The sequence below is a fragment of the Crocodylus siamensis genome, chromosome 1, assembly GCF_052110815.1.
Source record: "Crocodylus siamensis isolate JL-2025a chromosome 1, ASM5211081v1, whole genome shotgun sequence".
Lineage (NCBI taxonomy): Eukaryota > Metazoa > Chordata > Crocodylia > Crocodylidae > Crocodylus > Crocodylus siamensis.
In genome coordinates, this window is record NC_143395.1 from 305,994,102 (window position 1) to 306,022,009 (window position 27,908).

Below are 27,908 nucleotides of genomic sequence, written 5' to 3' on the forward strand. Positions count from 1 at the left end.
AAAGCCTCTTTCATACAGCCAGCATTCTCCAGAAACAGAAGAAACTCAGATTTTTAGAAAAAGAGCTCAGAAAAAAATCCCTTGTATATCACTTAATCAAATATATCCTTGGAAATATTAGCATCGTAAGTTTCACTGTCTAATCTGAGTCAGACTCCATTTCTGAAATATCAATATTTCCTGATTCTGAACCTTCATTTTTATCTTCATGGACTTCAGAAAACTTAAGGTTTGCATTGATTGAAACAAGCTTCTCTACTGTTTCACAGGTTAGTGTATTTCTTGATTTGGTGTTTATATTTCCTAACATAGACTACTTTCTTTCACGTGCTGCAGAAGATGGAGGAATTTGAAGCAAGTCCAGTCAGATGTGTTGTATATCAGCCACCATGCTGCAGAAGGAATATACTCGGCAGAGCCCCAAGACTGCACTCCTAAACCAAATACCTGACCACGTTCTGTATTCTGCAACATTTGAAAGTACCTCGCCAACATAAAGTCCTAAGTATGTTGCTTGTTTTGTAATCCAGTCAAATGAAGTAGCAAGGCTATCATCACTAACATTTCTACCTTTGAATCTTGGATCCAAAAGATATGCAGCAACATGAATTGACTGGAAAAAAAATTCCTCTGGCCTGTGAATGAAGTCTTTCACTTCTCCTTCTTCCATACTTGTAAGTGGAGATATACTTACATTGTCAAACACAGTTGATTTTATCTGGGCCATGAGGTAAGGAATGGCTGATAAAAGCACACTGACTGATTCAGATGCAGTGACTGCTGAAGAAATTGGCATTAGAATCTTCAGGGAGTTGTGCAGCTGAACCCAGAAGACACCAAGTATAGTATTCCTCATGCGTTGGACTACCTTAAGGTCTTCAGTGACTACTTCTGAAGAGTTTTGCTTTTTAGTAAACTTTCAGATGAGATCACCAACCCACCCCATGTAGTTTTACTACAAAGTATGAGTGTCATCATTTTATTCTTCCCATTCTTTTTTTCCTGCTGCTTCTTAAAGATTGCAGCTACAATGTGAGTAGGTTTTTATATATTTTATAACTTTCCCCCTCTATTATAGATCTTTTGCAGTGTGTCCAACTTCATGAAATCATTAAGAAGCAAGTTTAGGCCATGGGAAACACATCCTACTGGGTAATATGTGGATATTTGTCCATTATGATCTCCCATGCCGCTTTCATATTACTTGTATTGTCAGTCAGCAAAGCAAATACTTTACCACTCCCAATCATCTTAGGACTTCACATATTTTACTACTGATATACTCTGCGGTTTGTCTGTTCTCTCCTGTTTCAATTCTTTCATAAAAACTGGTTGAGGTGTTGTTATCACAAAGTCTATGATTCCTTCTCCCTGTAAGTTTGTCCACCCATCAGTAAGTACCGCAAGACAGAGTGCTTTGTTGATTTTTTCATGCACAGATTGCATTACACGTTCATATTCTGACTCTAGAAGAGGCTTGCTCAAAGAATGTCTGCTGGGCAAATGGTATCATGGTCTTAATAATTTAAATGCTGCTTGCCATTGTGCATTTTCAGTGATTGATAATGGCATCCCAGAAGCATATATTGCTCTTGCAAGCGCTTGGTCAATTTTTTCTTGCTTTTCACGTGTCATCTTGTCTACAAACGAAGTTATTGGGAATCTTTTGGATACAGCTGGTTGAGAGATCTGTTTACCTATGGTATTGACTTTGTGATGCTGATGTTACAGAAGCAGAAGGACTGCTGGATTGAGAATGTTTGCAAGTGCTTCTTCCACTGTCATCATGATCTACTTCACTCACACACGAAGGATTTTTTTTTTTATGTCTGCAGGGCACTTCATACATGCAAGGATGTGTTTGGTCATCCTGACAGCATTTGGAAATGCATGATTAATTTAACAGTATTTGCAGAACAAAGGATTTTTTCAGAATGACTTGGAGTTGCAGTGTGGAAGTGTTTCCATACATTAGAAGATGGTTGCACCATGTTGCTGAGGCCAAAAAAAAGGGTAATTTAACAGCTAGGTTACAGAATGTGAAAAATATAGTAACTGATGGAAGGGAGCCCTCCTCAGTACGACAACTGTGAACCACCCCTTCCTTCAGATCTCACCTCACTGCTAAGGTAAGGGTACAGGGTGATTTGCTAAGAAAGCATCAGATTGGTAAGAACTCCATTATGAATTAAATAAATTATGAAAATATACTAACTGAAAATATGGTTTAATATACCAAACTAAATGAAATTGAACCTCTTACCTTTCATTAAACAGAAAGTCTACTTTCAGCTTCTTTGTGTTACTAGAGGCAGTTTGTTAGGTACTTCTATGGATCTCAGTGTCACAGGGTCCAGGAGGAGACAGGTTCCATTCCACCACCAAAATCGTTAGATATCTTTTCCTTCTGAGGCTTTGCTACCAACAACAGGAATTTAGCAGTTTCTTCACACAAGCAAGAAGGGCAATAAGCTGCCTGTTTCCCTGTAGCAGGGAGCTGCCTGTGTCCACTCCCAGTACTTTGAGGAGAGAGATGACCTGGTAGAGGGACCTAGTCAGGACTCAGGAGGAGGACATATTACTCTATCTCCATCAAACCTGTGATCAAAGGTCACCAGAGGAAGGAAGGCTGCAGGCAGTGCAGAAATATACAAGCAAAGGAGGCCCTGGATCCTTCCTTCCTTTTCTTGTACAGATGGCAGCACTCTCTGAGGGAAGAAATGCATCTTGGATTTGGGAGTTGTATCATGTCTACCATGCAACCAATTGTAATGATCTAATATTGTAGTGTCTTACATAAAACATCTTCATATTGTATAGTTATCAGAAATCATTTTGAGGGAGTAAAGGGCAGCAGTAATAAACAATATTTGAAAACCTTGTCTTAAAAAGCATGTCATTCATCACTCTAAAAAATATTTCATAAGAGTTTTTTTTTTTTTAGATTTCCCCCAAAATTCCAATTTTTCCACTGGGAAAATAAGGAAAGAGTCCTTGGAAAAGAATGTTTTTATTCCATTTTTTTTCTGGGCCTTCATATCTCTATCTGGGGGTAAGAGGCAGATGCCCAGGACTTGTTCAAGCTTGGGGAGAATAACCCTCCCCCAACCCCTTGCCTAAACCCAGGGTGACCTGGGGTCTGTATACTGACTACCAGAGCATTAGCACTCAACAACAGAGCCCCACAGGGCTCCCTCACAGCTCGGCCATGGGATGGCTATCAGAGAGCGGGATACTGGGTGTCCTCAACACTGGAGAGAAACATTCAGCCATTCAAGTTAGTGCAGAAGGGAAGAATCATCCTGGCTGGAAGACAGAGAACTTTCTTCCAGAAGAAGCAGCTCTCATTTGTAAGAGATCCCTTGAATGGCTGTACGCTGCCTTTTTGTGCCAAGAGAAACACCTCTCCCCGGCACAAACATAATGCCTGTTCATGGCCTATGTAAGCACTGAAGAGCCAAACTTGGGTTTTGGTTACTTCATATTTTGGTAGTTGTAGTTTGTGATAAGTGAATGATTTAAATAATTTAATATTTTGCATTGTTAAGTTAGAGTAAAAGAAAAAATTTCTATTTAGTAAACCATCATCTTCCACAGATTTACAGCATTTTTCTCTCTGATATTAAGACAACTAAGCTATGGGACTAATACTTTGTCACTCTTTCAATTCTTGTAGATTTGCAACAGTTATGATTAACTGGTGACTATAAGGGAAACTATTCAGTTTCAAAAAAAGATAGTTATTTCCAAATTCTGCACAAACAACTCAGGCAAGGAAGAAACACATCTGCTAACTAAATGTGTACCTGTTAAATACCCTTTGTTTTCATTCAGGTAAAACTACAAGTTTAAGAAAAGGAAAATAAATATATTCTCTGTGACAATTAATATTTTTTTATAACAAAACTATGCACATCTGAGATACTAAAGATGGCAGTGTTCTTCAGAACTTCCCTTACAATCCCTTAGAAAAAAAAATCCTTCCATTTCTACCTGCATATTTCCTTTTAGCAAAAAGCTCTTGTCCAAAACATAACACTGAAAAGAGATGAGAAATTTAAAATGGCTTTTATCGTAATCAATTCTACATCCTCCTCATTCCTACCCACATGTAGAAACACTTTCCATTATTTACTACATCTTACATCACTATTGGCTTATGCTGTATTAAATTTCCTTTAGGGAAGCATAATACCACCATTTGTGAATACCTATCCTTATTCATATCTGCATAGCTGCTCTTACTGAATCATTATAAGCTGTAAAACTTTTTACAACCTAATGCTTTACTGCTTCTCTAGCTTCTAATATTAATGCTTAGTAAAGGAAAGAATCATTAGGTTAATTCATAGACGTTATATTTCAGGTTCAAAACTTTTTTTTTTTGCCACATTAAGTGATGTAATAGCTAACAAGTCATGGTGACTAACAGCAGCACTTACCAGCAGTGGTGTACTGTGGATCTCCGATGTCTGGGGGGCCAATACCTACATTTAAGCCCCCCCCAGGGATGATCCAAGCAGGGTGTGGAACCCCCTGTCCTGCCCTATGGCACTTTCATGGGGAAACTGACACCATGGCACACCAGATGCCGGAGGAGAGGCACCAGCCAGAATTTCTTGCTGTAACAGGTAAACAAACGTACAGCCTGGTGTGCCAGTGGGTGGGCCACACTTACAATGCAGGAGGCAGCACAGCCTCTCAGCCCAGCCGGACCTCCTCACCCACCAGCTGGCACCTGGGGCCATGGCCCCCCCGCCAGCCTCCCCATCGCTACACTACTGCTTACCAGGGGAATTAGGGGCTAGATCAGGGGCTGACAATTATTCTGGCTGAAGGGCCACTTAATAAGTTTTGGTGAGCTGTCAAGGGTCACAAGGGTAGCCTTGCCACTTAATAAGTGCCCCATTCTCTGGTCACCATCTTGGGACCGGAAGTCCTGCCCCTAATCCCTAACCTTTGCCACTGGAAGTCCCACCTCTTGCCCCGGAAGTGTCCCTTTTGGGAGTGGGGTTTGCCATCTTGGAACCAGAAAAAACTAAATCCAATGCTGTAAGTCAAATACCTACTAAAACATATTTTAATGTTACTACAAAAAAATTTTTCTCATGACTTTTGTTTGTATACTGTATATAGAGGTAACTGGATAACTCAAAAATAGTCTTGCTCTTATATATTGTGTGCGTGGTGTGGGGTGGGTTTGGGGGTGGGTGTGCATGTGTGGTGGGGCATTTGTGATGGGTGTTCGGTGTGTGGAGGGAGCAATAGGATATGTGGGGGGTGTATATGTGGGGAGGTTGTGGGGTGAGGATGTGGGTGTGTAGCATTTGTGGGGTGTGAGGGAGGGAGCTGTGGGAACTCCCTAGACTCTCCTCCATGGCACACAGTTCCCTGCTGGTGCTGTGCAGCAGGTGGCGGGCACTCAGGATGCTCATGCCCCATACAGGCACTGTCACTCAGTGGTGTGTGGCTCTGGCCAGCACTGCACATGGTGGCAAGGAGCACAGCCAGGCCAGCTCACCTCTATTGCATGGGGCTTTCTTCATGGCACTTGCAGCCCTGGTACTCACACGCAACCAGGGGAAGCCCTGTGCAATGAAGCCAGCTGTCTTCACCACTCGCTGCCTTGCAGGTCCCAGGACTCTGCTGGAAGTGGAGGAGAGCCCCATCCCCTGCTTCCCAGCACAGTCCCGGGACCTTCATGGCACAGAGTGGTAAAGCCAACCATTTCCATCACATGGGGCTTTTCTATCACGGTGACTCATGAGTACCAGGAGCTGCATGTGTGCTGCACACAGCCCTGTGCAATAGAGGTGGGCTGGCCTGGCTGTGCTCCTTGCTGCCATATGCATCACTGGCTGGAGCCATGTACTGCCAGGTGGCAGTGCCGGCATTGGGCATGAGTGCCCCAAGAGCCCACCGCTGGCTGCTGCTGCTGGGTGGGAGTGGGTAAGGGGTTCACCCCCCAACACACTCTTCCCACCCAAGCTCTGTGCACCTGCCACTTCCCTTGGAGTGGGCTCTGCACTGCTGCCAGCCCCTACCCCATGCTCCTGCCCAGCTACAGCTCCCCACTCTGTCCCCACCACTTCCCTACCTGATGCCCAGAGTGTGTGGGATGCCAGGGAAGCTAAGCATGCCCCCTGCAGCCGCAGCAGTGGCAGCAGCAGCCCTGCATGGAAGCTGTGTGCTGACCGAGATGGGCCCTTTCACCCATGAGGGTGGGAGTGAGGCTCGTAGGCTGGTTGGGGTGCAGTTAGTTGGTGGACACCCAAGGGCAGGGTGAAATTGTCTGGTAGACTGCATCCGGCCCATGGACTGTATTTTTCTCCCCCCGGCCTAAATTATGATCAAGGAAAAAAAGGGATAATGGTAACTTTTGAGCTATTCTAATCTTGTTTCTTGCCTGTCATTTCAGTCTCCTTCAACCAAATCCCCATATAAAAGATGGGAAGGGGGAAAGAAAACTGTAGCTGAATCCATGTGCTGAGGATTTAGTTCCCACTTTTTAACATTTCTCACAGTTAGCTGTTAGTCTGAAGTCAGGCAGCAGGCAGGACAGGGTGGTATTTTAGAGTACCTATACATATGATGGACCTCTGCTTCGACATGTGCTAATTAGCACACATTGAAGCAGACTCGATTAATCAAGTCTGCTGCAAGTATGATGAGCATGCTAATTAGCACACTCTAACAGTAAGGCTGTGTGAAGCTTTGGTTGCTGATTCAATTCAGAGAGATTCGATGATTCAGCCATAGACACAGCGGGCTGAACTCAGTGGTGGACCCGGAAGTAGACCAGAAGTGCATCCGGTCCACTACCGGGTCCAATACTGAGCATGCGGAGGACCCCCCCCATTTTCCCATGGGACGCTCCATTCACCCCACTATCTCAGCATTCACAAACCACACCTAGTACCTTGAGATACATAGAAAAAACATATAAAGCTGTGTCTATGGCTGAATTGCTGATTCTCCGAATCAGAATCAAATCTTCAAATTCGGATGAATCAAATTGGGACGGTGATCCAAATCAGTGAATCAAATCACTGCCCCCAAATTGGGCTGAATCTGAATTGAATGTGGCTCGCTTTGCACACCACTATCCAGCAGCCTCCATGTCACATATATTCAGCATACCCACATTTTGGCAGTGGGATGCTTTAGTTAAAGTGCCCCCGCTGCCATTGTAAAGCATGGGACACTGAATACACATGATACTGTGGGCTCTTTAATTAAAGCAGCTCTAAGAGCGCAGAGCATGGGGCTGGCAGCAGCTCTTGAGAGCCACTTTAATCAAAGCACACACCCCCTTCACCAACAATTAAGATCAAAGGGTATTGACAGCAGACAGCTATCATATTACAGGACTGCAAATAGACACCCCTTAACAAAACTAAAATAAATGCTACAACTAAAACTGATCAGCAGGGATACTTGGCTTTGGTACTATCAGGGCAGATGAGAAGGAAGGAACCGTTGAGATGAGGAGAAAGAAAAAATATGGGTTACAAGTGAAATTCAGGAGAGGACTGGATGAGCAATATATGGACTATAAAATGTCAGTTGATCGACTGCAGCAGGAGGCAATGAAGCAGTCAAAGCCTGTGCTAAAATAATGTTTTGTTTGTTTGTTTGTTTTAAAAAGATATGGTATATTGATAATCTGCCTTGATTTAGAAAAATGCTGGCTGCTTGCAGATACAGTTACAGGAATAATCTGATAACCGGGGCTTACTATTACTCATGTGGTCTCTGTTACAATTTACTTTATTTCACTAACAAGCTTTCCATTAGGTTAGTCAGAGCACTAATACACACACACACGTGCCCACGCGTGCGTGCGTGTGTGTAATAATAAGTGAGGACATTCCACACCAAAGCTACATTACTTGAATGGCAAAGCCATTATATTAATGTTGTAGCAGCAGCAAATGCAAAATTTTAATCTTTGCAAGATTTATGGAAAAAAATGAACACTTATGTGTCTGCAAAATAAACACCAAAAATATTTGTGTGAATAACAAATGGAAGAACACAGTTAAATAATTCACTCTAAGTACATGGACAAAACAAGGAAAACATTATTCACAAGCCCACATTTTTAAATAACTACAACATCAGTTGCACTATATATGTTAAAATAGCTATACCATTGATGTACAGTACAATTAAGCATGTAGCATTTGGGAAAGCATAACATTTGATACCTATTTATGGAAGAGTTAATTTCTAATATAGTTTTACTTTTTCAATAAAATGTATTAATACTTTTAACATCAGTAACACACAAGTCATGGACCAAAACGATGTTTTCTAAAAGCTGCACTCAAAAAAAATTGATTCTGATTAAAAATAATAAGATAGGTCACAGAAAAATACAAGTGATCTCCACTTCAGCACAAACCTAGCAAAACAAAAAATGATTTTTAGGCCATAAGGGACTGTTACCATCATGTAGTCTGAACTCTGGCATAACCCAGGCTATAAATTCATGCCTAACAAATTCTGAGTCAGCTTACAAAATACTGCTAAGCAAATTACTCTCAAAGAGGTGCATCTATCTAAGATGGAAAATAAGCATTCTTTTAGATATGTGCTATCTCCATGATGACAAATGGTTAACACATACACCTTTGGGAAGATAATGCCTAATATACTAAATTTAAGTCAGTAAAGATATACTGTACTGTTAAATTAGACCTATCAGAATGAAAAATAGACCCGCAAATGCATGGCTGTATAAAAAAACCATGCCATTACACTATCTCCAGCTACTTCTCATAATGTGTTGACAGGTTTTGTCATAATGTATGTACAAAGGGAATAAAGTTAAGGTAGCATAATTTTCCTTAATTTCATAGCACTTCTGTACATAACTTGGCAAGTTCTCACCATAGGTTTTAGATGGAACAATATTTACCTCTATATTTAAATACAGTTTTCCAGTTTGGTTCTCACTCAGCCAAAAAAGGAAGATAATTCTATTATCTAAATAAGAACTATTTCCCAATTTTGATGAATTTGTCAAGAAGTCAATATTCAATTGAAGTATTTTACTGGAAATTTTAGAGTTTGTCTACCAGCTAATTATTATATGGTAAATTCAAAGAACCAGCCAATTGCTGCCTTAAGAGAAACCAACAACTGCTCCTCAGAGATGAATTAGTGAACAATTAAATCAATATAAGAAATCACAATATAATATTTATCAGCCTACATATAAACTATAGATGTAAGAAAAAAAATCACTTATTCTCACCTTCTATCTCTTAGCACGGCTTTCTTGGAATACGTTGTCACAATCATAACAATACTTAAATTAATATGCGAAATTATTGTGTGTTTGGTGTGGCCAATTTCTGCCTACAGGCCATTTTTCATTATCTGGAACATAAATAACAGATTCTATGATATTTCAGTCAAATTCTATCATGGCACTGTGATATTACAGTGTCACAGGAGCACGGAGGTGTCCTGTGCCAGGTAGTGGGGCGGCGGCCGCGCGAGCTGCGGCCCGGGCCCCAGCGTGGGGCGGTGGGTGCGCGAGCCGTGGCCCGGGCCCCAGCGTGGGGCAGGCTCTGATTGATAAAGACCCAGTAGGGTCGGGGAGGCCAGGTAAGGCTCCGGCCGCCTGAGCCCAACCCAGGATTCTTGGCAAAGACCCAGTAGGGTCGGAGGGGCCAGGCACGGCTACGGCCACCTGAGCCCCAAGAGCGGGAAACGTGTAGCGAGAGAGGCGCGGTACAGGCCCCAGAGTGGGGGAGGCCCCAGAGGGGGCGTAGCGCGAGAGGTGCAGTATAGGCCCCAGAGTGGGCGAGGCCCCAGAGGGGGCGAAGTACAGGAGGCACGGTATAGGCCCCAGAGTGGGCGAGGCCCCAGAGGGGGCGATACCGGAGAGACAGGCCCCGGGGCGCCGGTAACAGGCCGGTGGGTAGGAGCCCGGCCCAGGGGGCGCCAGGTGGGCGACGAGCCCAGGGTGCCAGGGAGAGAGCACCTGAGGGGCAGGGGACTGTACAACGTCCCACGGAACAGCTGCGAGGCTTGGGGCGTGCTAAAGGGGAGGTTTGGAGGCACGCATACCCCTTAAGGGAGGGGCGCACGGAGGCGCCCCATTTGGAGTAGGGGCAAGAACACGCATACCGTTCACCAGGGGAATAAAGGCAGCCTCCCATTTAACCATTCAAGATCAAAGTCGTGGCGGGCGAGATTCTGAGGGTGCTGAGTCCACCGTGAGTGACGGTAGGGGGCGCTAGGGAGTTCACGTCTGCTCCTAGGCCCCACTCCCTCACATACAGAAAGAATCTTTCTGTACAGAGGCCAAATTCTGCTTTCAGGATCACCATGAAGCCTCAACCAAAGTAATATAAGTGCACCTGTAGGGCAGAAATAGGTCCTCAGATTTTTCCTCATTATAGACAGTTATTTCAAGCCGCCATATTTTATCGGCACTTTATTTCTAAGTAATAAGACAGAGTATCTTTGTAAGTAAAACAGTGTAAAGACTATTTAATTAATAGATGGGGTTTCTTCATGGTTTGAAACCCCCACAAAACTTTTGAACAAGTTTGATATGTCTTAAATTGATAAAATCATGTACTTAAGAGATGATTAGAGTATCTCATTCGTGAAGAGCAATCTTTCTTCTTACATAAGCATGAAAGACCTATAAACCCATAAGTCCACAGCTGAGAGTTATTATCCATCTCACCAAAGAAAAGGTTGGGAAATATCCTTCATGCTTGAAACAGTCTACAGATTTTTTTAAATTTAAAAAAATAGTTTTTCCATCTTAATTGTGCGAAGTGGATCATCTTTTAAATAAGATAAAGGTAATTGTCACTAACGACATCTTTAAAATTGTATGACACATTTAATCAATTTATGTGAATCTTTAATCATCTTAAAATATCTCTGTTGGTCAAATCGCCAAAAGATTTATCCACTGTGACTTGAAAAAGTAGCTAAATGGCAAATTTAAGAGGTGGTTATCAATAAACAGTATGCCCCATTATAAAAATAACAATATAGATAGATGTTGACAACTGAAAAATGCATAATTTATTAACTGACAAAGATATCCTTTGACCTCTTGAACAAAAAGGCATTAGCAAATAGTTTCACTAAAGTCTGAACAAATTAAAATTCCACATGTTTAACGTATGCAGTAACTTCTACTTTAAATTAATCTATCTGCTTTTGGAGAAAAATGTTCACATTAGAAGAAACTTGTGCAGAGGAAAAAACCACATCTATTTTAATGTCTAGACACATTAATTTTATTGTCTAGTAACTCACCTGAGTTCTTTTCCATTTGGCCATGTTTTCATTAGGACAATAAAATTGTTTTCTAATATGAATATATTGCATTTTTGTAACATTCTAGTATATAGTTAAAAAAAAACCCCAAAACCTAAACAACAACCCCTTACACACATGCACACACACCCTACAAAATTAATAGTGTTTTTAATATGAGGATAGAATAAGATCATGTTCTTTAAGACACAGCATTCATTTCACAGCTCGTCTAATCAATTTATCTACTAAAGACCATCTAAACAAAAAGAAAATACAAGGTATTATGAAACTCTTCCAACAAAGACATAACACTTATATAATGGAAAAGTTGCCAATATTAGAGAGACCTGACAAAGAATGTCTTACATCACAAAGCTTGTCTAACTTGATCCCAACTACATAGTTGGTCCAATAAAAGATACCACCCTAAAAAATCCTTAACTCTCACATAATTAATGGACCATCATGGCTACATCATCACTTGCACACTACTGTCAATATTAAACTTGTCAAAGAAGTGAAAATTAGCAGAAGAAAGGAGACCAAAAAAAGAATTGAGCCCCATGTATATAAAACGAGTAGAAGAAAAAGGGAATAAACAAAGTTTGATTCTTTTATTTGGAAAAATGTCAGCAGGATTTAACTTATGCTTTGCTTTATAAATTCCCTTGAATGGGGGTGGGGGGAGGAAGGGAACAGAGGTACCCTAATGGACTATAGAAAATTGCACAAATATGTACATTGTTTAATTTTCCAAAGGGCAATTTCCAGAATACAATGAGACGTTAAAACATAGGATTTCACTCATGTTACATCACTTTAGCTGTAGTTCAGCTGTGTTATCCACCTCATTAACTCCTGAATATATCAGACTGCAAATACAAGGATAACATGTTGCTCATTTCAGATGGTCTCTAGATGAAGTTTGTGAGCAAGGCAAAATAAAAATACATCTGGCCTTCAAAGTCTAGGAACAAGAGAACACTCCCAGTTGCTGCAGAAAAACTATGTGTTATAGTTTGCCATTACTTTTATTTAAGGCACGCTTTCAATAAGAAAACTCTCTCCCAGCAGTGGTTACTCAACTGATTATTTAATGCTGGATCTGAAGATGTGTGCTTAAGAAATTTAAGAGGACCAAGTGAATTATAGAGATGAAGTTTGTAGGCTTTTGCTTGCATATTGTGCTGCTGTGATACTAGGGAACTGTATTTGGGCAGATCTCTGGGTCAGCAGACTGGAGCATTCCCAAGGCAACACATGTGGGCCACAGGAAAAACCCAAGGGATCCAAAAGCTGTAATTCTCTAGAGAATGACTTTTGAAATATACAGAGAATGGTCAGTGGGTTAGCCCCATCTCAGAAAAATACTGCAAGATTATTTCCACATATACCAAATACACTGCAAATACTGGCAATACAAGAGTTCTCTTCCACTATCCTACATTATGACTTTCTGACAAGTAAGTGTGTAAAAAGATAACTCATTTCTCCAGAGGAAAGCCTTCTGTCCTGCAGAAGTCTATTTTCTCCCTTAATTACCTTTTGAAATATGTAACATAAAATGAGCTAACACTTCTTTTAGGCCAATGTTGCTTTTATGTTTATTGTGGCTCATTCCATTTACTTGCCAATCATTCCAGGGACAAGCCTGTCAGGTGATGTGCTCTCCCTGACCACCTACTGGCACATAAGCAATAAAGTTTAGAAGGGCTGTGTGCGTGCAGAGGGCTGTGCCACTCTTTGTTCCCGGTTCTGACTTAAATGGAATCAAGACTGCTTCAGATGAGATATCTGTTTACAGTTTAACTTAGTTACGGTCAGAGGCAGAAGCATGCTTGAGCTTCGTTTAGCCATTGTACACTCAAGACACACAAAAGATAAAGGGTTCTGTTTAGTTGGGACTAACTTCACTATCACAATTGAAAGAATAAAATGTTTACTGAGTGGTCCACAAAAAAAGTTTTAAGCGTGAGAACCTGCAGTTACCTCCAAACATAGCAATTTTGCATCTGCATTCACTCAAACTGCATGACCAACAACCTCTGTTCACAGATCTGGAATGATGCTAATAGCATCATTTAGATTCTTCCAGGCATGTTCTTTCCCATGAATAATTCTCTTTCATGGAGCTGCACTTTCAGTATTGCCCACTGCCTGACATTCACCTGACCTTGTTTTTTCTCCCTTCATGAGGCAGCTGCTAGATTCTTTCATTCTTACACAGACAATTCTTCAAGGGGAGGTTAAAGAGGGCGATTGCCACCTCCAGTCCAAGAAAGTCTAATTTGCTTCCAGGGCAGCAAAACCTTGAAAATAGTATTCGGTACTTATTTCAACTGTTTTACTAGCTGAGAAAGACAGCAACACAGAATTTGTTGTTCATTTGGTAGGGAATGTTAAATATAAAAGCCAATACTTAGGCCATATGTTGGTCATATTTGAGTAGTTTGTGTGAAATCTGTAGTGGTGTGATTTATGCCAGACTGACTTCTCTACTGAAACTGAGAATTCAGCTTTGTTCTTTCAATCACTATTAGTGTTAGGTGGTTGTTTAGTGCTCCTGCTTCAAAAAGATTGGTGGCCTACAAATAAAAATAGTAACTGAACAGATGCCTAGCATGTTTAATGTACAGACGGAATGCTCTCATGTAATATGGTGTAGGTATACTACAAGAACGTACAGAGGCCAGAATGCCTCCAGTACCTCCTTGATCCTCTTTTCTCCAAAAGCTCCCCCAGAATGTACTCATCTCTCCTAGCTCCAAACTCCCCATCCAATTAAATCTACCTGAATGTCTGCACTAAACAGAAGTAAAGAAAGTTTGTTTTATGATGTAGCCCTTGCTGCTCTAAGTAGGTTTGGACTTCCAAGAACACTGGAGAGAGAAATTAATTACCAGTTAAAATTTGTAATCTTAGGATTGAGTGAAGTTCTGACATAATTTTCATATTACTTTTCTTTTTTTATGTTCTGTAAGTGGTAATGAGAATGCACTCCTCCATTTTTCACATCTCATCAATCCCAATGCCACACTTTCATCTTTTTCTTTTTTAAGAAAAAAAAGCCCACATTTGTGATGAATCATGTAGAGTCACCCTAGCAGTTCAGTATAACTCACTAATATTTACACGGAATGAGTGATATTAGTCCTGTTCAAGCCAGAGGTAATTTAATGATTAGTTTTGGTGGAAGAAACTTGTAGCCTCTTTCATTTTACCTTTATCAACAGACACCCCAGTAAACAGAAAGAATTCTTTAGGAAACAAGAACAACAAAATAAGCAGACAGTGAAATGATTTATATAAATGCATTAAAAGAATAACTACTACCTTTGATGAAACTATTCTGTTATCTGGATATCTCTGTGGAATATATGCTTCAGCGCCTGGAGGGGGTTCGCGGTGCCCAACATAAATAGTCCGATTGTCCACCCAATTCTCTTCTCCAGCACACTGTGTGGGGAATAAAAAAAAAATGTCATCTCTATTCACTCAGTATTTTTTCATGAATATGAGTCATAGAGCAAGTCTGGCAGTCCTGTCTCCCATCATCAATGCAGCTTTCACTCTTACGCAGCCATCAATGTGGTGTTCCTAAATTTCTGCCTATAATCTTCTAAAAAATACTAAATAGTACAAATGAGAGTGGGCTGTCAAAAGTCTGCCTTTAATTGTCTTCAATAATGTTTTCACCCTAAAGCAGCCTGGAATCATCCTTGACATGCTAATCTTCAAAAATAAACTCTAGAAAATGTAGTTTATGGTTCTGCTGTCTCTAACGGAGCCAGGGGCTCCTGTTTCATGCACAGAGAAGCAGCAGCAGGGATGTCCCCAGGTGGGGTACGACAGTCAATTTTGGGCTAGCTGCAGGGGAATAGGAAGCCAGGGCCAATAGGCTACAAGTGCTGATTGTGGGGCTAGCTGCCTGGCAATAGGATGATAGGACAACACCCTGGTTAGGCAGTGAGGACACTTCTACGGTAGCCAGAGGACTAGCAATATGCTGCCCTGGAGACTGAGGAGGCACACCTGCAGCCAGTCAGGGGAGCATCTGAGTGGAAGGGGAGGAGCCAAGGAATATAAGCCTGGGGTCCTGAGGCAGACTAGCATTGCAACCTTGAACTTGGAAGGGAAAGGATCTCCTACCAGCTCAGGCTGGTAAGAAGTGTGAATGGCAGGTATGGCACGTACTCCCTGGATGAAGACAGCCAGAGAGTGGGGAGGTGGCTGGGTAGCGATTTGATGACACAAAGGTGGAAACTTAAAGAGTTTGCGGCTGCTTGTATTTTTTACTCTAACTTATACTGGAGGAATGAACATGGCTGACGGGGTGGATTGGAGGCTACACGGGTGGTGCAGAGGCACAGCATAGAGCCCTTCAAGGGTCAAGGACCTGGTGGGCTGTGTGGGGTGGAAGCCCAAACACCTCAGAGGGAGGCAGATCCAAGAGCAGCTTTGCCCTGGCTCAGGGATGCCTGGGGGCTGAGCCGAACTGCAAGCAGCCTTCCCTGGGTCAGCCTGCCAGGGGTGGTGGGACAAAGTGCAAGACAGGGTCAAGGGGTCTAGAAACCCGGAGAGGGCTGAGGCTGAGAGACTTGGGTCCAAATCAGTGGTCCAAGGCTATAAATCTACAACCAGAGTAAAAGGGGGACTAAAATGTAGAGGGCTGAAGCCTATATAAAAGGACAGAAATATGGATGGAGTATCATCTGAGAGGCATGGGCATGGATGTTGGGGCAAAAGGAGACAATGATTCAACCCTTAAAGCAAGTAGAGCCTAAGAAGCCCCAGGCCAGGAGAGAGACTGAAAGGGGAGGGGGGGAACTGTGTGTGCAGGGGTCTAAGCCCCAAGTCAGATGGACCAAGGTGGGCACAAGAGAAAAACAAAGCAGAGAGAGAGAGAGAGAATGCCTGGGCTCACCAACCTCTGAAGGCAGCCTCCCCTCACTACCTTCAATACCAAGATGTGGCAGGTGAGGAAGCAGGGTGAGACCCTGAGAAGCTGGAGTAAGAGCTATGCAGGATTGACACGGACACTAGGGGGGCATCATGGCTGCCCTCAGATACCATCCTGTTATGCCATCAAATTAGATTTGTTTTAAAATTTCTACAGAGCTATTGCCCATTTCACTACCTAAATTACTGACAGTATTCAAGGCTTTTTTTGTATATCATACTTGTATGTATGTGTCTGTAAAATGAATAAATATATGATACACATACATATAGATAGGTATACATATATAAAATAAATAAAGTCTGGTTTAGAGTAATAGCTGGTAATTTATCCAGTTTTCCTTGTCCCTGAAACAAATATAATAGGAAATAATTTTACATTTGATCAGTGTTGGAAACTAATTTCTCCCTAGGCATCAAGCTAGCACAGAAAATCCAGAGATCACTAGAATATAAGTGGGGGATTAAAGCATTCATCAGGACAGTGCACTAAAATGTTTTTGTCTTAAAACATACTATAATCAGTTTCAAATTTCATCTACAGTCATGAAAATAGAGTATGGTTGGCCTAAATTCAGTCTCCATATAGAATTTTTGTGATATAGATATGTCACTTATCCAAAATAGTTCTTATGCTTTTACAATTTATAAAAACTACTATTCAAGGATTTGGGATGATAAAGATTTGAAGGATATCTCAGTAGGCGTAGTTTAAAAAATGTTTCCCTCTTGGCAGAAAATTAACATTACTAGTTTCCAGTTACTCTAGCTAAATTTTACCCAATTTTATCCCCTATTATGTATTTGGATGTTGTGCACTATCTGGTAATTTTTTGAGTTTGACTGTTCTGAAGTGCCACTGGACTAAGTTATTTATATAAAGAAAAAAATTTTAAGTCTTCTTCATCACAAAGCCAACATAGCTTAATATTGTGTTTGAGATGTTGTGTACCTAATTTGGCTTAGCATATTGAATAAAATATTTCCTTTCCTTGTCCAAAAGTCTGAAAATAGAAGTCCAAATATAGAATTTTATCTCCTTGTTAAGGACAAGTAGTGTATAAAAAGACAGTGAGAGCATATAGGGACAAAGTCTGAAATGTAACAAAACAGGTTTTTTGAATATGTTAGAAGTAAAAGGCCAAGGAAAGCATGGGTCCTTTACAATGTTGGGAGGGGCAATTTATAACAGATGAAGCAGACAAGGAGGTGTTTAAAGCCTTTTTCACTTCAGTCTTCACATGGGGGTAAAAAGAGTGGTGAAGGGGTGGTAACCGTTCAGATGATGAATGCAGTACATTAAGGACAGGTGCTCAGATCAGAATAGGGAAGGAACAGAATAGGAATTAGAAATAAACTAAATGTTTTGAAGTCATCAGGGCCTTTTTTAGTGTATTTAGAAGTTGGCTGAAGTAATTGTAGAGGTAGTGCTATTACCTTTGGAAATGCATGGAAATTAAGGGAGATCCCAGAGGATTAGAAAAGGGCTAAGATAGTACTCACTTTTGGGGAGAGGGGAAGGGGACCAGGGAATTACAGGCACATCAGTCTAACTTTGATACTGAGAAAAATACTGGAGGATTTCAGACAAGTGATTTGTAAGCATCTAGAGAAGGGGTTTTCAACCATTTTTTAATAAGTGGAAGTGGAGGCAGAGTGGGGAGACGGCGGGGTACATGACCAGATATGGAGTGGCGGCAGTGCTGGGGTGGTGGCAGTGGCCGCCGCATATGAACTCCCCCCCTGCACCTGTCCAGCCAGGTGGTGCCTGTGCAGCCTGCAGAGGGGAGCCACTGCCCTCGCTCTCCCACCCCCTGCCTGGCCCTGCTCCTGGGAGGTTGAAGCACAGGGTGGTGGATGGCACCACTTGGGCCTGGCCCACTCACACGTACCCCCTGGGTCCTTCCCAAGTACCCTCACCCGTATGCATACCCCAGTTAACAACCCCTGATCTAGAGCATAACAAGCCAATAAGGATAAACCAGCATGGGTTTGTTTGAAGTAAATCATGGCTAACCAATCTTAATTTGGTTCTATAACAAATGGATGGGAGGCCTTGTGGCTAGGAGGGAAGCGAACCATTCCTATCTACAAAAAGTTGGCCTTCACTTCCATACCCATATCACAAAAAGCTATGTGATTTTTATTTATTTATTTATTTTTTAAACCCAAAACAGTATGCAGGATTTTACAATTTTACGGATAAGATATACCTAAGCTTTAGGAAGGCTTTTGATACTGTGGCCTATAACATTCTGTGGCAGGGCACTGTTGGTGCCTGACACTTTAAGAGCAGAGCCAACAGCCAGCAGGTGCTTGATGGCAGTGGCCATTTTAGACCTCTGGCCACCTATATAAATAGAGCAGGTAACTGCTGACAGGCAAGTGAACCTCAAGGCTGCATGCAACATCCTGGAGGTAAGGGCAGGCATTGTAGGGGATGTCTTGGAGGCTCCTGATCCTGGGCATGACCTGAAACTGCACCCTGCTGGCAGTGGGTGGCCTGGTGGGACTCTGTGGCATGGGAGCCCCCAGGAAATACCAGGCCAGTTATCACCCCAGTAAAAGGTGGGTCAGGGTGCCTTAACCCCAGCTCCCACCTTCAGGTGGGTAACATACCATTCGAAGTAGTGGGGCCAGGCATGGCTGTGGCAATCTGAGCCTACCAGGGAGGGAAGCCCATGGCCCCAGTGAGGGGGCAGTGTGGAGCCCCAGTTAGGGGGCGGAGATGAAGAGCCAGGGCAAGCTTAGACCTGATCGGATAATTGGCTGACATCTTACCCCAGTGAGGGTTGAGGGAGAGACCCAAAATACAGTGCGTCTGCCACCCAAGGTATAAGCTAGCTAAAGCCTATGGCCTAAGGGGCCTGCTCCAAGAGGGAACAAGACAGTATAAGTTGTCAATATGTGAAAGAGACCCTGTGAGATGGGGTGGAGTGTGTAAGGCCCTAGTGAGAGGAGGGCGGTATGAATGTGTGTGCGTCTGTGGCCTGACAACAAGGGCTAAGCTTGGCCAGCTGTAGGCTGGGCGCACCGTCATCTGGATGCCATCTGCAAAGCTTGGGCTGTAGTGTAGGGGAGGAACAGAGCCACAGCTAGTGCCCCCTGGAATCGGGGGCAGGAATGGGCAGGCTTCTGCCTTAATTAACAACAAGGCATGGGAGATGAGACAGGTGGGGAATCTAGCACTTGGCTAGTTGGGGAGCCCCAATTTGCCACACATTCTCATAAACAAGCTACTGTAAAGGTGGATGATTGGCTATAACTAGTTGGATAATTGCATTCAAAAGGGGAGTCCAGGGTTGGATCCAAGAGCAGGGCAGTGGTGGAGTTGCATCCCACTTTTACTGTTTCACATGCACAGTGAGCTTTCTAACAGATGGAACTGAGTAGTAGCTTATGGGTTTGTATTAAAAAAAGTATCATAAGCAAGCCACAAGAAATAATAAATTCCACTTTATTCAGCACTAATGGCAGCTCACTGGAACTACTGTGCTCATTTTGGGCTCCCCACTTCAAGAAAAAAATGGACTAAGTGGAAAGAGTCCAAAAGGAGAAAGACAATAATCATTAGTGGTTTAGAAAATATGACATATGAGGAAAAGTTGGAGGAACTAGGGTTATTCAATTCAGAGAAGACGAGATTGAGGAAATTTGATAACAATCTTCTACTACAAAACAGCTGTTACAAAAAGAATCAATTGTTCGCTGTATTCACAGGGGAAGAGATAAGTAGTAATAGGCTTAAACAGGGAAGATTTAGTTTAGGTTTTAACTAATTATTATGATACAGATGACTTAAAATAGGTTGCAAAATATCCACCACAATTTTTTTAAGTGGAGATTAAACAGTTGTCTAAGAAAATTCAGAGACAAATGATCCTGCCTTGAACAGCAATTTGGACAAGATGACCTCCTAAAGTGCCTTCCAGCTCTATTTTCCCCATGATTCTCAAATGTTAGTAAGTGAAACTCATCGTAAGCTTGCCTACACTTTTTCATTATTGTAAGTTAGTGACTTACTGTCTTAAATTCTACATTTAGAAAATATTACAATATGATGCAAAATGTTCGTGAATTTCATTTTTGAGAAAATGAATACACAAGCTTAGACAAATATTACAGTATGATGGAAAATGTTCATGAATTTCATTTTTGAGAAAATGAATACACAAGCTTAGACAAAAGAAACATGCATTCTAATACAGCTCTACTTGAATGGTCAAAGACAAAAAGGAAGCAATATTCCTTTCTTAAAATTATACAGAAACATGAAGATATATGGCACAAGTAACAAAATCATGAGTGTGGTATAAGATGATAAATAGGGTAAAACTACTGGAAGAAAAAACTTTGTAGCATTTTCAACATTTCATTCTTCAACTGCATGAATGGAACAGAAATTTTAAAGGGGTACCTTAAGGATTTTGACAGCATACTTGTATGTGCAGAATAGAAATGACTACTTGCAGAACAAGTTTCAGGATGAACTACTGAAGTGCTAAGCACCTACAACTGTCATTTTCTTCAGAGGGAGGTGTGTTCTTAGAATCAGGCCCCACGTATGTAGACTTAAAAAGCTTTCAGTGCATCCTTTGGAATAATACAGAAAGTAAGTGGTAAGAAAGAGGACTAAAAAGCAATTTTTCAGCACGCCACTCTCCAGCTCTAACTTGATTTACCACGGTCTGAAAAGCAGATTGTCACTCCAAATGGTCAAAGCACCACAGAATAGTTCTTCTTATTACCATTGCTCATAAGTTTTGTGACAATTCAAAGAATGTTGGGAGAAAAACTGCACAGAAATTTTTTGTAATATACTACTGTATTTCTGTAGCATCAAAAAACAAACGGGTTCAGAAGCCTTGTCTTAATTCGATTGCAATATAATACATTTCACTTATTCACTGCACTTGGATGCACAAAGCATTCCAAATGTTTACTGACACTTCTGTCAGGTAATTCTACTGTAAATAGGAAAGCTTGATACAGTCCTAGATAGTGGGCTAAATTATGCCGTATTTTGTATTCATTTTTCTATTTTAAAGGGCTTTAAAAAGCCTCAAGAATGATTCTTTGAGTTGTCTTAATACAGTTTTAAGGCAACTGCTGTCAGGGCTTGATGCACAAAGGGAGCTAATGGGAATTCAGTGCACAAAGCCTTGAACATCAAGAACAGACTACTTAGCTGCTCCCTGACTCTACACAGGGCCAGACTGAAAAAATATTACTCATACTTACGAACCAGTATAAGAGAATTTGGAGGGCCTTAGCTAAGAACTGGTCTGCTCCTCCCATACTAATAAAAGGCCAGTTAAGAAGTATATAACTCTCCTTCATAAAATTAATTACCAATTTGAAAATGTTAAAAAGATTGACCTTTAAACAAAAACGCTATATTATTTCAAATCCTTTAAAGCAGTGGATCCCAACAAGGTGCCCGCAGGTGCCATGGCGCCCCCCCCAGGTTTATTTAGGTGCCCGCATGCATTTTCACAATTGGTAAAAAGAACAACTTTATTCCAACAAAAAATGCTGTCACTACCAATTGAACTCAGCACAGCAACACTTCAAAAAATTCTTCACAAGCTGTATGCAACGGCTGCCAAAATGAGACTGATTTAGTCTGGCTGACGCAGTGACAGTAGTCCTTACTACTCTGTCCCCAAATGAAACTGTGCACATGTGCCTATCCAGGAGTTACCTTGAGTTGGCCATGAGAGACCGGGTGGCTGAATTCAGTCATGTAACCACATGTCATACTGGCGCCCGCAGCTTTTTCTTTTAAATTCGAACGTGCCCTTGGGCACAAACATTGGGAACCCCTGCTTTAAAGACTTAAATTCCTCAAAAATAGTTTGCTGATTTGTAACCTAATATTCTGCTTTCAGCCTAGCACCTTATGTCTGTCTGTTTACGGAAGTACAATAAAATACATTTTAAGTAGGTATGTACATTAAATCAAGCATGTAATAAATCTAACAGCTTTTCTCTTTTCACCTACCAGTGAAGAATTTTTTTTTTAGATTTTAGTGTGTTTATGGAAAGCTGAGAATTAATGTACACGCTGTTCTCCCGCAATTCAAAGAAGAAAAAACATTTATACAATAAATAAAAGGGAATATTTAGTATAAAAGTGCAACTATGTCGTTCAGTGAAGTTAAACTGCAATATGAAAGAAATGGTCATGCAGTATTCAGTAGAACTGCAATATAACTGTCCCACAAGGGAACTCATTTCTACCTATGAGAAAAGACGCAGATAGGAAAATTGCACAATGAAGTTCTAATGTATGCCACTCACAGGAATCAAAACACAATATTTTAATGGCATTGTCCTATAGAGTACACTTTGAACAAGTCATTCTTTTGATACCTACATACTGTACAGTACAGATCATTTCAGAGTGACACAAGGATAATTGAAAAAAGGAAGCCAACTCTGTGGCCAGTGCAACGAAGTGTATTCACTGTTTTATGTTCTGTTACTTAAGCCCATTAAGGATATGTCCAGGAAACCATAAATAAACCCCAGCATTATTGGTTTCTATTAATAGTATGAAGCACAATGTTCTGAAACCTAGCTTCATTGGCACATCAATGAAGAAGCATTATACTCTACTCTCTTCAGCATGATCAGCAATACAAAAGCTAAAGATTACTGAAAAATCCATTAAGTTAACATCAAAGCAAGAATTATGATCTAGGACAGGGGTGCTCAACCTCTGCCACGGGGGCTAGATACAGCCCCCCCCCCCCGAAATATCAGGATCCAGTCAGCAGTACAGCATGATTAAGGGCAAGCAGCTTGGCTGGTGCATTCCCTTCCCTGCCCCATGCCACTGAACCACTGTACAGCCTTCCCTGCTCCCTTCCTTTCCTCTTTCCCTACAGCAAGAACTACTTTACTCTCTCCTTTCCTTTCTTTCTCCTGTTCCCCTAGGCAAGGAGTTGTTTTCAGAAGACAAGCTCTCTCCCTTACCCTGCCTTTGGCACTGGATGGTTACTGGAGGTAAGCACTTTTCCTTTCTCCCTCCCATCCCTTTGACATTGGCAACCACCAGCCTCTCTCCTAACTCTGTCCCTGTTTCTCCTACCAGGAGGGAATTGCTAGCTTGCAGAGCAGCGATGTGGCAAGCAGTTGGCCCATCTTCAAGAGTTGAATGTCACTGACCTAGTATTACACCTTAATAAAAACCTTACAATTTAAAGCAAGGACGATCAACCTCTGGCTGTAACACCATGTCATCCAGCCCATAGGACAGGTCCAGAAATTTCATGGTGGGAGAACAGTGGAGTTGCTCTTTCGCTGCCACGTCTCCAGACCCATGAGGAACTCAGGGCTCTGTTCACTGGACCCGGTGGCTGATTCTAGTGCACAGCGCCAGGTGGGTGTGCTGCATAGCCCCAGGCACAATCCTGGTAGAAGTGAGCAGGAGGGAGTGATGCAAACTCCCCAAGGCCCAATATCGCCTCAGGGGCAGGAGTGCGGGGTATTGACCCCCTTCTCTCCCCAGGACCCAAGCCTGGCATGAAATGGGCAGGAGGAGGCCAAAAGTTTGAACACAACTGGCTTAGAGTGTAAAAAAACCCCAAACAAACAACAAAAGCAGAACACAACTTGTTTTGAGTATAAAAAGACCTTAAAAACCTACATAGCACCTTTGGCGGTTAAAAGTCAAAACCATGCCAAATTCAGATTAATTTACATATTTCTTCACTATATTTTTATTACGCTATATTTAGCAACTGTCTAATGGATACATGTTCAACAGGTGGCAGAGAGACACCAGCAGCCTGTGAATTATAAAATAATGGTCCAGGTATTATGTTACATGTACATTTCCAAATTAAAAGAGAAAAGACAAAAGCAGTAACAAAAGAAATGGTACAATGAACCAGCCTATTATTCAAATGTAATTTCAGCTCCCTGAGTCCAGAGGCAACCCTAGCTCATTAAAAATCAAGTTTATCAGGGCTGCAAGTATAACAGCAGATTTTGTAAAAGTAACTGATCTTAAAATACCTAAGACTTGGAATCTTTCAAGAAATATGGTTTTGAGTTTTAAAGTGGAAAAAAATCAAATGAAAAAAAAAAAAAGAGATTTCCTGGAATATTTAAAAAAGTATCCATTTGAGGCAGAACTGACAGTAATTATGTTAAAGTCAAGATTAGATTATTTCTCCAAATAATATATCCAACATTATTTGACATCTAGTATTTATTTAGAGATTCAGCTAATAATATGTACTGACCAGATCAGAAATATGCCACACTGTTTTCTTGTTCAATATTAATTTAAAAAAGAGTTTGTTGTCAAAAGACTCTTAGGGAGACAGCAGACTGAATTTATATCTGCTAATAATGGATTCCTAGAATCAGTTGTAATACTATTTGCTCAGGCTACAACCAGGGTTCAGTTCATTCACTGTATTCTAGAAAGCAATATTTTCAACAGAAATGATTCTTCAGTTCAAACACTATCCCACTTTTTGACCTCAATATAGCAATTAAAGAAATTAACATAGCTGTTGAAACTGCCTAAGAAACACAGCTGTTCAGTCATTTAGGGTGTTAAGACAACAAATTTCATATATTTCGTAGACATTAGGGCTGGAAAGGACCTTGAAAGATCATCGAGTCCAGCCCCCGCCCAAAGGGCAGGAAGTCAGCTGGGGTCACAGGATCCAATTTTCTCTTGAAGGGTTTCAGAGTAGGTGCTTGAACCACCTCCGATAGCAGACTATTCCAGACCTTGGGGGATCAGACAGTAAAGAAATGCTTCCTTATGTCCAGCCTGAAACGGTCTTGTAGTAGTTTATAACTGTTCGACCTCGTCAGCCGTTGGGGTGCTCTGGTGAACAAACGTTCCCCCAGATACTGGTGGTCACCCCTGATAAACTTATAGGTGACCATCAGATCACTCCTGAGCCTGAGCTTTTCCAGGCTAAAGAGCCCCATGGCTCTCAGCCTGTTGTCGTAAGGTCTGTTTTCCTGACCTCTGATCTGCATGTGGCTCTTTTCTGGACTCTCTCAAGCTTCTCCACATCCTTTTTGAATTAGGAGCCCAAAACTGGCTGCAGTACTCCAGCTGTGGCCTCACCAAGGCCGAGTACAAGCGGAGAATGACGTCCTGGGATTTGCCTGAGAAGCACCTATGAAGCAAGCCAGCGTTTTGGTCGCTTTACTAGCCGCAGCATCACATTGCAGGCTCATGTTCATCTTGTGGTCAATGATGACCCCCAAGTCTCTTTCTTCAGTAGTGCTAGCCAGTGTAGCACTGCCAAGCCTATAACGATGCTGCAGGTTTTTCTTCCCAAGGTGGAGAACCTTGCATTTTTCGGTGTTAAACACTGTCAGATTCTTGTCCACCCATTTGCTGAGCCTGTCCAGGTCAGCCTGGATCACCTGCCTGTCTTCTGGTGTGGATGCTTTGCCCCAAAGTTTGGTGTCATTGCCGAACTTGGCCAGTCTGCTTCTGACTCCGATGGCCACATCATTAATGAAGATGTTGAACAACATGGGTCCAAGGACAGAGCCTTGGGGGACCCCACTGGTCACAGGACACCATGATGATTGACTGCCATCAATTACTACCCTCTGGGTCCGACTATGGAGCCAATTTCCCAGCCAGTGGATCGTGGTGGACCCAAGGACACTATTGGCCAGTTTCGCCAAGGGTTGATCATGGGTTACCAGATCAAAGGCTTTTTTGAAGTCAAGATATATGGCATCAATCTCTTCTCCCTTGTCCAGGTGATAGGTCACCTGGTCGTAGAAGGAAATGGGATTGGTCAAGCAAGACCTACCCACAACAAACCCATGCTGGCTATCCCTTAGGATGCTGGCGTTGGCCAGTCCATTAAGGATGGCCTCTTTAGTGACAATCTATTATCTTCCATATTACATACTAATGCTGCACAGTTTGAAAATCTCAAAGTATAAAATGTTTGGCTCATGTTTAAATGTGTATATTAGAGTAGGTCTGTATTAGCAAGATTCCTTCTGTTCCTAATTTATCATTCAAGTTTACACACATGCAATTTCAACATCTTGAAAAACCTATGATTCATTAAAGTGGGGAAGCGAGGGTGAAAAAGACACAACATAGGTGTTTTCATTTTTCAGTATTCTAAACCCACTTTTTCATTTACTTAATATATTATTAATTTCTGTACACTCTTTTTAAAATTAGTGTATTTCAAAAATTTAGATTGCTCGGCATCTTTAAGAACATCAGGCCCCAACCTCACCTCTCTGGAAACAGTGGGGGTGATGTGCATTTTAAATTGTGTCTCTCTAAATCTAAGTATTATGTTACACATTAGAATTCAGAGTTTACCCATGTAGAGGGTACAGGCATCTATACATAAGGTACATATACATATACAGCATGCTTAAGTGCAGATCTAAACAGCATGCCATAAAAAATGTACCTAGCCTGGAAATTGCATAGAATATCTTCATTCTGAAGTAAAAGTTAAAAATATGAACCAATATTTACTACCAAGTGCAAGAGAACTAATATTGCCCATAGGTACAGATGAACCCTGCAATAGTGTACTAAACTTCATGGACTTGTATGCATCTCAACAGGGAAAATAAAGGGGCTATGTTTATTTTTGTGTGAAGGGTTGATTCTCTACTTATTTTGAAAACCCCACTTTTGGCCTAGAAATGAAGGAGGTTTATGCTCTGTTCAAAATATTCTCCAAAACCTCTATATGGGTAAATTCTGAATGAATAATAAACATGCTTTTTAAAACATGTTAAATCTTTTTTTTTTTTTTTTTTTTTTTACATATGCTGCTCAGGAATACAGATATGCATATTTTAAAATAGAAATAAATATGTAGCTTTTATTATACAGATTCAGTATCCAGAGTAATTTGATAAATACTAGTTATAACGCTCAATCTCTGGTACATGTTTTATATATAACACTCTCAATAAAAAAAAATTTCTACAAATATGCAAACAGGTTTCAAATAGATACAGGTTTTTAGATAACCTATGTCTACTGATTCAAGTTTCATATTCAACCTCAAGACACTCATACAGCTGAAGATAAGCATCAGATAGTTATTTATGCTTAACAGATTTCTAATACTACCAGATATTACCTCTGTGTGCATCTGTGGGTGGAGACAGATGTTAATATCCACAGTATACATTAGTAATCAGGATTAAGTAAACAACAGTTTTTTTCTTTGGCTTAGTTCTTTGGGTTAAGGGAAAAATAGGCAGGTTTTTTTAAGTGAATAGAAACCATCTGCATGCTCATGATTAACTGAGTTTTACCATTAAGATTAAACTTTCCAATTATTTGTATGATCCACTAATAAAAGACGCAGAATACCTTAATTTCCTTAAATCAAGGGACCATTGCTAAAACCAATTCAGTGAGATTAAATAAATATTAATTCATATTTATAAATTTTGTACAAAATGTCCTGATAAAAATGTGAACAGATTCTTTAAACACACACACCCCCCCACACACCACCACCGCCACCACCACCAACATAGGGACAGTATGCATAGTTAGATAGCATGCAGATTTTGCTATCAAAACACCAATTAACTAGGTGCTAATAGTAGCACAGCAGTGGCAAACCATCAAACAAAGCTTATGGCACTAAGGCAGA

At 41.3% G+C, this 27,908-nt stretch overlaps 1 protein-coding gene across 5 annotated transcripts in view; it reads right to left on the reverse strand.

The window, feature by feature from the left end:
* The window catches only part of ATP11A (ATPase phospholipid transporting 11A), a 235,309-nt gene that overhangs the window by 96,762 nt on the left and 110,639 nt on the right, over positions 1-27,908 (reverse strand). For 4 of the 5 annotated variants that reach the window (XM_090022063.1, XM_090022084.1, XM_090022074.1 and 1 more), the window contains exon 2: positions 14,635-14,757. In XM_090022063.1, coding sequence (XP_089878189.1) covers positions 14,635-14,757 — 123 coding nt within the window. Of the gene's footprint in view, positions 1-9,262; positions 9,388-14,634; positions 14,758-27,908 lie in introns of those variants that run through there. The other variant, XM_090022099.1, reaches the window with a different exon arrangement.